The sequence below is a fragment of the Cyanistes caeruleus genome, chromosome 1, assembly GCF_971803275.1.
Source record: "Cyanistes caeruleus chromosome 1, bCyaCae1.hap1.1, whole genome shotgun sequence".
In the NCBI taxonomy this organism is placed as follows: domain Eukaryota; kingdom Metazoa; phylum Chordata; class Aves; order Passeriformes; family Paridae; genus Cyanistes; species Cyanistes caeruleus.
The window spans coordinates 24240176-24251812 of NC_141701.1; the positions used below are offsets into that span (position 1 = coordinate 24240176).

At 42.8% G+C, this 11637-nt stretch overlaps 1 protein-coding gene across 1 annotated transcript; it reads left to right on the forward strand.

Annotated features, from left to right (window-relative positions):
• The first annotated feature begins 240 nt into the window (after positions 1-240).
• GEM (GTP binding protein overexpressed in skeletal muscle) lies at positions 241-9348 on the forward strand. Its single transcript, XM_023920767.2, has 5 exons — positions 241-535; positions 2253-2595; positions 5729-5805; positions 6282-6486; positions 8105-9348. The coding sequence occupies exons 2-5, from the start codon at positions 2262-2264 to the stop codon at positions 8380-8382; spliced, it is 894 nt and encodes a 297-aa protein (XP_023776535.1). The 5' UTR covers positions 241-535; positions 2253-2261; the 3' UTR covers positions 8383-9348.
• The last annotated feature ends 2289 nt before the right edge of the window (positions 9349-11637 follow it).

The following is an 11637-nucleotide window of genomic DNA, read 5'->3' on the forward strand; positions in this document are numbered from 1 at the left end:
CAGAGAAATGTTTTGTCCAGCAAGGAGGTTGTGTTTTGCAGACAGAGAGCAGATATTTTTACAGAATGTCATGCATTAAATAAATGTAGGTAATTTTTAAATCGTCATTAATTTTAATAACATTTGAATTAAAAGCTGTCTGAGGCAAAATGCCATGTATTATTTATTTTTGTTCCACTTTCCTGTTTTCATCATGCAAGAACCAAAAGTGTTTATTTTACTGGCAACATTAAAACAATCACATGATTTTGAGTAAGTCTTTTGAGATTGTTTGCAAGTTTTTTCTCTTCTGCATGTCTGCTTCCTCCCAGCTGGGGGCTGGCTGTTGTATGGAAAGGCCAGCCACGTCACGGAAAAGCCCTGTCTCTGATCAGATGGGCTTAATATAAACCAGGTTTGCTGAGGAAGAATTAAAGAGGCAGCCCCAAAGCAGGAGAGGATTTACTTCGGCAGAGCTGCTCAGTGTGTCACAGCCCACCGAGAGAGAAGGGCACTGGGAGCAAAGCACTGGACTGGCTGCAGGAGCCTGGCACAAGTAAGAGTGGATTTGGAGCCAGTCTTTTCCTGGAGGTGCTGGAGACCCAGGCAGCTAAATGCAGTATGGGGTAGCAAAACCAGTTTGAGCTTGGAGCACAGTGTGTGACAGGGACTCGTTTGGCTTTTCTTAATGAGGGATGGCAATTTGTTAGAGGCTAAATCGTAAAATGTTTGTGTTTGTGATGGTTTTGTGAGTGACTGCTTGTTGCAGGTTGTGAGTTACTCTCTGTTGTTTGATTGAATCAGATCTGGCTTTGTTCATCTGGTCCTTATCAATACTATAAGGAAAAAGTGATTTTAGAATTCAGCCACAGTTCATATTTAATCTTGTTTGTGAAGCAGCCTTTACTTTGTGCATGATTTCTTCTTTAGATGTATTCCTTGCTGATGAAGTTATGTGACTAGGACCATGCAAATGATTTCATTATGCCCCAAAGTACTGCACATCACAGAGAAAATATTGTGTATGCTGCAGTAAGTTCAGACAGTGCTTTTTCTATATATTTTTCCTAGGTCCTGCTGGGAATTTATTCACAGAAGTTTTCATGCAGTTTGTAAGAAGAAGAGTAGTAATTTGTACGGGTTGCTTTACTGCACTTTTTATTGTTCATCACCTATTATTGAGGTTTGAAAGTGGTTGGGTGAATTTTATGGACAATTTTCCTATTTACTGATATGGAGGAGAGAGGTGAGAAACATCAGATAAAGGGCAAAAAGAAAAAAATGTCTAAATAATGGTCACTTTGGGAGCTGGAATGCTTCAAAGTAACTTTCCTAAAAATGGTAGCTATTGGCCTGTGAGAATGACATCACTCTTCTCTGCCTCCAAGCAAGGCAAAATAGAGTTTGTTGAGTAAAATGTAATTAAGAGCTATGCTTATATAAGAAGAGCCAACCTATCTAATTAATTGTGTGGTAATGAAGTTATTGACTTAATATCTGTAAATTAATGAGCCTTTTCTCCCAGTTATATCTCCTGTAGAAGCTATAACTTGTTCCTCCAGAGAAAAGCTGTTGGATTTCACTACATCTGCTCTTTTACCAGCCAAAAAGTCACTGTCTGAGGCAGAATCATTCTTTGTTTAACTGGCCACAGATAAGACCAAATCCACCCCATTACAGCAGGACTTGCTTGCATGACTTTTTGTACCAGAGTTGTCTAAGAGTGCAATGAATAATGCCTTATTGCTTTCCAAGAGTTCCAGCTTCTAGCTGAGACAAGGAGAAAGATGCTGTACACCCAGCTGCACTGGCAGTGGGAGGCAACTGAGATGAGTGTCTGTTTGTCCCCAGTTGAGCCAAAAGGAGGTGGATATTGCCTGTTCCACAGGCAGTCTCTCAGCAGGGCTGCAGCTGCTGTGTGGGACCGGTGTGGTGAGCACCGTCCCTTCCTTCTCCTCCAGGGACACAGCAATGCCTCCCTCTCTCCAGGACAGGGCTGCACCTCGCACAGCCCTGAGCTAGTGAAGGCTAAACAAGATAGGATTGAGCATGTGAGGGTGGTGAGCCCTAGGAAACAGGCTCTGTCTCACTAGCTAATAACTGAAATATTTCTTTGTGCACCACCAAGTACACAAGAGTGCAGAAAGCTTAATTTTTCTTTCCTCACATACTAGGTCCCTACAGAGGAGCATGATGTCTCCCCTTGAAGCTAGTGAGGAAGCATTTCTAAATATTTTGTGGGTAACATCTGTGATTTCCCTATTTCTCACTAGGAGTTAAAAATGACTCTGAACAACGTTACCATGCGTCGCACCCACAACAGCAGTCTGCACCAGCAGCAGCAGCGATGGAGCATCCCTGCCGATGGAAAGAATCTGCTGGTCCAGAAAGACTCCAATGAGTACAACCCTCAGAAACGATACACCATCAGTCCTGATGAATATTACAGAAGGAGCTGGTCCTCGGAGTCATCCGACTCCGTCATCTCCTCCGAGTCTGGCAGCAGCTGCTACCGGGTGGTGCTGATCGGGGAGCACGGCGTGGGCAAGTCCTCGCTGGCCAACATCTTTGCAGGGGTGCACGACAGCATTGACAGTGACTGTGAGGTGCTGGGAGGTAGGTAATGATGTCCTGGGGTGCTGGTGTTTGCTTGCAGTCAGCTCTGCCTGTAGTAATTGGCACAGAAAAAGGGAGAGGCCATTTAATATAAACCAAAGGTTAACAAACTTTTGGGTCTGATCATCAAAACTGATTGAACTCAAGCACCTCTTTTAAGAGAGCAAGAAAGCAAAATAAGATGAGTAAGATACTCTCCAACAGTGATTGAAAGCCCCTGAAAGAATGCAATTCATAGTCCCATGCTATTTTATTCCAAAACACCTGCTGGAAACTGCCTCATTCCTGCCTGTGATGATACTGCACAGGAGTCTGCATCAGCTTTCATGCTGGTCCAACATTTGTGTCACCGCTGGCACACACTGGACTCCAGCTTTCCTTTTGGGAGAGAAAACAACTGAAGGTCCTAATGATTTACAATAATTAAATACTTTAAAATCATATATAAAGAAAAAGCCACTTCCAAAAGATTTACCATTAGAAGTCAGTCTGTCTATCTATCTATCGATCTATCTATCTATCTATCTATCTGAAGGCTATCTCAGCCTTTCTGTATAATCACATTGCCTTAGTACAGGCTAAATGGACTTTGAGTAAAATATATAAAATTTTGAGTAAAAAACTTGTTTCGTGGTACTTGCACAGCAGTCTTCTCCAGGAGGAAAAAAAAATAAAAGTCCTTCAATAGAGTAGGAAAACTCCTGTTGCCCATGGAGGAAAGACACGAGCTGTAGGATTCTCTTTGATGCTTCCCCCTTGCTTTTCCCCCTTGCTTTGTTTAGGATTGCAAAGTGTACTTTAACTCCAAAGCTCAGACCATGCAGAAGGTGAAGCTGCAGCACAAAGCCCTGAACTATATTGTATGCAAGATGTTGATGTGGAAGGGCTGTGCTGCCACAGAAATCTGCTGTGTCTCTAAGGACATAGTTGCTGCTGCTTTCAGGGGACATGCAGTTTGCTGCTGGGTTTTGTTTGTCACCATGCAGGGCTTTCTTTGCCTCCCCCATGTCCCTTCTGTCTCCTGCCTGTATTCCCTTGGTGTGATGGTGCCAGTGCCACCAGAGAGAATTTCTGGGCTTCTCTTCCAGCCTTCAGTGGGACACAGGCAGGACAGCTTCTTTTTTGTGTGTTTAACTCTCCAGTTAGGGGAAGTTTTGCCCAGGATCTAAAAAACCCCAGTGTCAGGAAGGTCAAACTCACGTTTTCCTCTCTTGCTGTCTCAGACTGGGTACACAGAGATTTGTGCCTTTGGGGGATTTAAAATTCACTGACTTAGGTGTTCTCTGCCTTCAGCTTCTGCTATCAACTTTTTCCATAGTTCTACCAGCTCCTCAGCCTGGAGCATCTCTGATAAAAGCTTTCCTAGTCCTAAACGACAGAAGTAGGGTAGGATCCTTGGACAAGCCATCAGAAAGTGCAGCTGATTTGCTTTGCACACCCCTGTCAGGCAGTTTTCTTTTCCTTCAGGTGAAGCCATGTGGTTTCCTCTTTCCATTGCACTCCCAGCAGCACTGCTTGGAGTATAGCAGTGACAGATGTTCAAGGCCAGCTCTAAAGAGATAATTGGAACTCTTGCTGTTATCTCCTCTCCTTTTTTAGTGTCAGCTTCAAAAACAACATGAAATGAGCTAAGCATTCACTTTCAGTGTTTTATATTATATGGAAGTTCCTTAGGACTGACCAAAGTGCCAATCAGTGCTGAATATGACTATTTAGGCATAATATTTTCAAGGAGTGTGGTTGTGCATTTGTAGCTTCTCTATATGTAATGAAGTGCAGAAGGACTCTTTTGTCCTCTGCTGTGCCTGGAGCTTTTTCTCACACAGACGCTTGGTCACTTGAAGAAATTATTTACTTTAGCTTTACAAACTGGAACTTTAGCTTACACACTGGAAATTTCATTATGTGAGAGGATAGTTTCAGGGTAGCTGGCTCACAGAGGAGTACAGCTGCTTTTGTGGAGAGGTTTTGCTACTGACTGTAAGATGAAGCTAACTCATGAACACAAGCCTCATACTCTTGGGACCTTGAGGGAAACCACTCCTACTGATTATCTCTGTCTTTTTAGTCTTGACATTTTAAGCATGGGCTCAGTTTGACTTTATTTTAAATGTGTAATATTTTTGGCTTATCCTTTTCCTGGGATGTAGATCCCTAGCTTTGAGGAAAGGCTCTGGTTATGATTTAGGAGAAAGTTCACTTCATCAGTGTACACAGAAGTCTTACAAGGCACATGTTAGAGACAGCCCTATCTAAAGTGTGGTTGGGACAGATTCTTTAAGTGTTGCAGTACCTTAGGACTAGCTTTTTTTTCACTGACCACTAGTGTGAGATTAGAAATGGGTCCAAACCCCTCACTGCTCATCCTAATGTCCCCAGCTTTGAGGAAAAGAAGAAAAATTGTTGTTTGAAGCAGATTTCACAGCAAGAGTTGATCAAAATTCAGAGTGGCAACAGACCCCTTAGATCTAAGCAGAATTTTGCCACATGGCATTTGTAATCTAGGTATGAATTTTTATATCTGCAGTACAAAATAACTGACCTGTGCTTTTTTTCATTTTTCTGCTGTTTGACATCAAAGGTGATGTGGGAAACTGTGTAATGGGAGAGAGTGTGCAACAGAAGTCTCAGTCTTTCTCAAGCTCAATAGCTGCTGTCTCACAACACCCTGTCCTTCTCACTTGGTAGGCTGTTTGCTGTATTGCTCTCAGCAGCAGTGACTGTTCACCCGTAAATTGTCCATGCTAAAGCGAAAGCAAATATTTTCCATTACTCAGCCTCGCTGGACTCTGCTACTCCCATGGGGCAAATGTTCAGCCTTTGGTTATTTCTTCCACTGGTTCTATTTTCTCTCTCCCACATAAGATAAAGAGACTATCAGCCAAAATAATGAACATTTTGTTTCCTGATCTTTCAGCCTCTTTCATCTATCATGGAAAGTAAGGCAACCAGTAATGAACACAGAGCAGATTCAGTGCTGATGGAAATGAGGAAAGAACTGGATGTGAGCCGGCCTAAAATTTGGCTCAATAACTCTGTGAATAAATCCCCCACATTCAGCAACTTGGATTTTTGTAATGTATATGATGACACAGAATAATATATCACAATATATTTCTGCTTGTCTTTCCAGAAGACACGTATGAAAGAACTCTGATGGTGGATGGGGAAAGTGCGACTGTTGTACTGCTCGACATGTGGGATAATAAGGTACTTTAATTTGTTCTAGTCAATGCTGAAAGGAAAATGTATATGAATAACTGCTAATGTAAAAAGTAAGTTTCCTTTGGGAAAGAAAATAGGTGTTTCCATACATCAGAGTCAAGATATAGGATTAACCCAACCCCACATCAAGGCAAGAACACCTAATGGCTCTGCACTGCGAGCCCAAGAAATGCAAGTCTTCAATTTTTTAATGATAAAACAAAACATTCAAGCTTTCTTTCCAGACCATGTTCATTCCAGCCTAAAGCTAGCACCATAAATTATCTGGGGGCAAGTTTTTGCCCTCCTTTGTGGTAAAGCATTCATACCATCACCACATTGGAATTACTTGTAGTATAACTGTGATTCAAACCATACCCATTACAGTTTACAGCAGGAATGCATTTGGGTTCTCTAATGTTTTACTTTCTAAGTAAAATCTGCTCTGGGCATAACGATGTCTGACCATTCAATCTGAACAGCGTGAGGGAGAATGGATTCGAGACCACTGCATGCAAGTGGGAGACGCCTACTTGATCGTCTACTCCATCACAGACCGAGCAAGCTTTGAGAAGGCCTCTGAACTCAGAATACAGCTCCGCAGGGCACGCCAGAAAGAAGATATCCCCATTATTTTGGTTGGCAATAAAAGTGACCTTGTCAGGTGCCGTGAAGTTTCAGTGGCAGGTAAGGAAATGATGAGTATAAACCTGAGATAAACGTTAAAAACCATCTAGTAGCTTTTGGACAAACTGCAGTGCTCTGGCTGAGGGAGTACGTTGTGATTGGGACTGGGAAATAAAAGAGTAAGAAAATAAAAGAAGACTGGAACAGAAGGCAGAGGACTAGGAAGGGTCTGCCAGGTCCTTAAGCATTCCTTGGTAATACTGTTATATGTCAGATAATCCCTTTTCTATATTTATTAAGTACCATCATAAATGGGATTTCTTCCCTTCCAGCTCCTAGTATAAGAAGACTGCAATATGTGATTTCTCTGGTAGCTGTAACCCTTTGTATTCCCAAAACACATGCATGTTTATGCATAACAAGTTTAGCCCCCTTTATTCTGCTGCCAAAAATTCTCTTCCTTATAACCAGTTCTCTGTCCTCCCTGATGAATTAGAATTCCCTCTCAATCTTTGTTTTGCTAGTCTGGGCAGGAACTGTGCAGCCTTTCAAAAGAAGTCCCCCTTACTGCCCTGCTTTGGGATGCTAAATCAGCCTTCCCTTGGCTGCACACAAATGAATAACCACTAAGCCCATAAATAGGAATGGAGACACTTGGAGAATGGAGAGTGTTGGGAGCACTGCTGCTGGCTCTCAACACATTCAGTTAGTAAAATCTCTTCTTGGAGAGTGTTCCCTAAGGCTGAGGTGACACACCAGAATACACAGCCATGCGTTAGACATTCTCGTCTTGGCCCATCAGAAACGTGGGTTCTTCTGCTGTTCAGCATTTTCTGCTCTGTGTTCTGCTCTTCTGTTTCCCAGTTGAGCTAGACTTTTTTCCCTTTCCTTGTGGATGTGCACAGTTCCTCTGGCTCCTGTCACAGCTGCCCCAAGTAAAGAGCTTGAACTGAGGGGTTCATAGGGAGCCCAGGGTTGCCTTCTCATGACTCTTTGCCCAGCTTGAAAGCTCTTTAGAAAGATGGCAGGTGAATTCATGTTGCTTTAGTGGCCTTGGCAATGAATTCACAGCAGCCAGAAGACTTGTGTGTAAAAGACACCTGTGAGATTTAGCTTAGGCTCATGTAATTGAGAATAAGAGCTATGATTTCAGATGTACCCCTAAAGCCATAGACACCCTTTATTAAGGGTTTTGTACATGTGTCTGTTGTCACTGAAATTGCCACTGTTCCAAGGCTCTGGCTTACACCGCGGCCCAAGGAGGAAAGTTTCCTGCCTCCAGTGCTGTGCTGTATGTTTGGAGAGTGCCAGCATCACCCTTCAGTGCAGCTTGAGGGAGTCTCCACTGAAGATGGCCAGGTGATATTGAGGCATTGCTGGCCTCCCAGCCTTCAGTGTCTCAGCTCAAGTCAGTCATTCTGCACTACCTTCACAGCCAGCAGCTCGGGCTGGGCTTCACTGGGAGGGGATTTACCCCCCATATGCCTCCCCCCTCCTCTGGGAAGCAGCTGTGACGCAGGGCAGATGGATCGTGGGCTAGCAGGCAGCATCGGGTGATTAAAGATTTATCTGAGCCTATATCAGGCTTGAGGAATTCCCCGGTGGCTCTGACTCCCCCGCACGTGGCAGCTTGTCCCTGGGCCTTGTGACCCCATGTGTCCCCCTTGTGATTTTGCAGAGGGGCGAGCCTGTGCCGTGGTGTTTGACTGCAAGTTCATTGAGACCTCAGCAGCTGTGCAGCACAACGTGAAGGAGCTGTTCGAAGGCATCGTGCGGCAGGTCCGGCTCCGGAGGGACAGCAAGGAAAAGAACGAGAAGCGACTGGCACTACAGAAACGGAGAGAGAGCATCCCCAAGAAAGCCAGGCGGTTCTGGGGCAAAATAGTTGCCAAGAACAACAAGAACATGGCCTTCAAACTCAAGTCCAAGTCTTGCCATGACCTATCAGTACTTTAAGAACACTGGACTCTGCCAGAGCTTGTGGCATTTTGTGGACATTATCTAACTTTGTCATAGGACAATCAATCAATCTATATTAGATTGGGCTATCAGTGACTTAGGTTCACAGTTGTGATTGTGATATGTGCTGGCATAAGAACAGCACAGTGCATGGAAATATCTCTTCCCTTTTTTTTTTTTTTCCCCTCCTTTTGGTCAGTAGTTTTAAAAGAAAATTATAGACCAGAATGACCCAAAATTATGCTGGGAACTGTTCTGGAATACACCTGTTCTTTCTCCTCTCACCTTTGGATAATAGTGTAAGAACCTCAAATGCCATAACTTGGGAAGTGAATACTACTGTCTTTACTCTTTCTCCTTGTTATTAATATTTCATTTTTAAAACTGTGTAAAGAATTGAGGAACTGACTGGAGATTGGTCCCTTGTCAGTTGGCTGGTCAGGCTTGAGCACCCACAGCTGAAAAAAAATGCATTTTTGTAGAATAAGCACAAAGACACCTGTTTGTATGTTTGGTATTTTTTCTTTATTTCAAAGATTAGTTTCAGTGAGTTTACACATCTCTGAAAATATTTAAAGGAAAAATCCTGTAGTCAAACAAATTTTCCTCTCCTGTTTTCATATTATGGAACTATTTAAAAATCATAGTAAAATTAAAGTGCAAGTTGTATCAAAGTGCATCAAGTGCAGGATGCCAAACCTTTAAAAATCACCTGAGCTTTTTTATGCCACCACATGGACTTCTTGTATCTATCCTTGGCCTTTCTCTGTGCCAGAGCTATGCTGTATTTATTGTTGTGCAAAATAACAAGCATTTTAATGTCGAGGGGAAATGTATTTATTACCAATTTTATTAAGATAATAATGTTAATTTTATTACTGTTTTCTATCTAATATCTTTTTTCAGATATGCAAGTTTTTACTTACATGCCTTGTAATAAAATAAATAAAATATATGACTGCCTTTGAGCCTCAGTAGAAAATCCCTAAGGATGTTTTCAAGTAGAGAAAAGATTGTGCATGCTGGGCAAGTTTGCTGCTTGAGAAGTGCAGTGAGGATTCCTCACATCTCTGAACACAGGCTGCACAGCAACCTGGGATCTCAAGGCAGGAAGCACCAGGGGTCTCAAAGATGAGTGCACAATATCCCTCACATAAAAATGGGGTTGTGGTGACAGTTTAAAAAAAAAAAAATCACTCCTAGAAAAGGTTTTTGGCCTTTAGCCTGGAAACACTTTAGAAATGTAGATGAGTACTGTTACCCCACTTTTGGAGAGAAGTGAAATGATACATTCAGGGACAGCAAGCAAGTAGGTGGCATGGTGTGCCCTAATCCTCACTTACTGTTGGGTCTATTTGTGCTGTTTTCCTCTTCACAAGGCTAGTCAGAGGTACAGTCATTGCAATTTTGGCCACGTGACTCAGAAAAGCCCAATCTTCAGTCTGGCAGCTCATCTTCCCAGATGATGAAGGCAAAACCATGCAGAACTAATAAGGGGAAACTTGGATTCCCCATTTTGGGCTGCACGGTTTTCATGTACCAAATGCTCTGGACAGGAATGCGCATGCTGAGTGTTTGCCCACAATTTCCTCTGCTGAGGAGATGACTTCTAGCAGTTCTCTGGGGGTAAAGCATCCCACTGCAAAATGACTCAATGCTTGTGTGGTATTAAGATCTCCGTGGAAGGAAACTTCTGGTCTAGAATAAAGTGTTGACAAGAGCAGAAAAAAGAAGCCTTTCGAAATGAGTGCAGACAAGATCCATGTTGCTGGATTTTGGACAAATGCTTTTGAGCTGTCAGCAGCATGCAACCTAAGGTCAACCCAGAGCAGTCTAGAAATTTTAGTTTTCAGAATTTTTAAACTGTCAGAACCTTTCCCCCATTCAAAAATGAAAACAAAATTGCACAAATTATTTTTTAAGATTATATTTATGAACTGAAAGGATAGCTGTACATAAGCAGCACATTCCCTCAGTCTATTCTATATCTGTCAAGCTACAAATCCAAACCAAGCAGCTTTTGAAGAAATGCACAATGTCCATGTTGATCATACAGCCCTTAGGAATAAAAGCCATCCATGTTCATAACGTCATTATGATATCAGGATACATTGATGGTACGATAAAAATTTGGAATTGCCCTGTAAGTTCTCATATCCTCATTCATCTCCATCCAGTCCTTCCAGGATAACAGAATTTCTTTCTAAAACATATGCATTTTCAGAGAAAAAAAAACAGTGAGGTCCATTCCCCTGGGATGTCACAAGCTGCCACGAAGAGCTGTGCAGTGGGCATGGCATCTCACCTGACTTTTCCTGTTCATAGCAAGCAGAAATCTCTGCAATCCTATCTTCTGGGACTGCTGCTGGTCTCTGAACAGCACAGCACTGCCTCTGGAACAAAAGAGTTTAAACATATGCCTCCACCTTTCATGTCCCAGTCAACCTCACTGGCCCTTTTGGCTCACCCTGCAGGCTCCATGCTTGCCACAGGTTTTCAGGCAGAGCATGGGGAAAGCTGTAGGGTGAAAATCCATGAGCAGCAGCATGTTCTTCATGGAGCTGTAGCTCAGACACTACCAGGGTGTTATTTCTGACCTGTGCATGTGGAGGGAGAGAGCTGGTGCTGAGCATCTACACTTTGCACGTTTCAGGGCTTTACTTGTTTTGAACCTGGTCTAGTCTGTTCCTGTGGATTGAATGTCCACCTGGGACTGCAGTGCCTGAGATGCACTCCTGAAGGGCACTGTGACTGCCACCTGATGGAACCCAGATCATATGCTCTGATCTAAATGGCTGCAGCAAGCTGGGCGTGGAGGAAGGGCTGGGGTTTTCCCTTGCAGCTCATGAGATTAATCTGAGTCATGGTTTCAGTTGTTCATCACCAGATTACCAAATACAGCAACTCTTACTATATATAAAAGCTAGTGTACCTGGAATGAGTGATTAATACTAATTTACTGTGGAATGCTGATATTTCAAGTCTTCAATATCTTAAAGAGTTCCTCTGTGCACTTCAGATGTGAGAGTCCAAAACTGTGGAACGGATCAATCAGCATTTTTAATCACTGTTCTGCTATTTATTAAGTCAGGGCTACAATGACAGATCCTAATGTGATAATTACAATGCTGGACCCAGAGATTTGGCAGTGGCTTTGGAATACATGAGTCACAGCACTGAGCGCACCAAGGCCAAAATGGCAAAACTCACAGAGTCCAAATAAAATAAAATAAGTACAGAAAAAAGAAGTCT

Bases quoted from the DNA above. Each gene is read 5' to 3' on its own strand.
- GEM (XM_023920767.2), top strand. From the start codon at position 2,262: ATGACTCTGAACAACGTTACCATGCGTCGCACCCACAACAGCAGTCTG. The intron at 5,806-6,281 runs GTACTTTAATTT...CAATCTGAACAG, and splicing joins TCGACATGTGGGATAATAAG to CGTGAGGGAGAATGGATTCG. The intron at 6,487-8,104 runs GTAAGGAAATGA...GTGATTTTGCAG, and splicing joins CCGTGAAGTTTCAGTGGCAG to AGGGGCGAGCCTGTGCCGTG.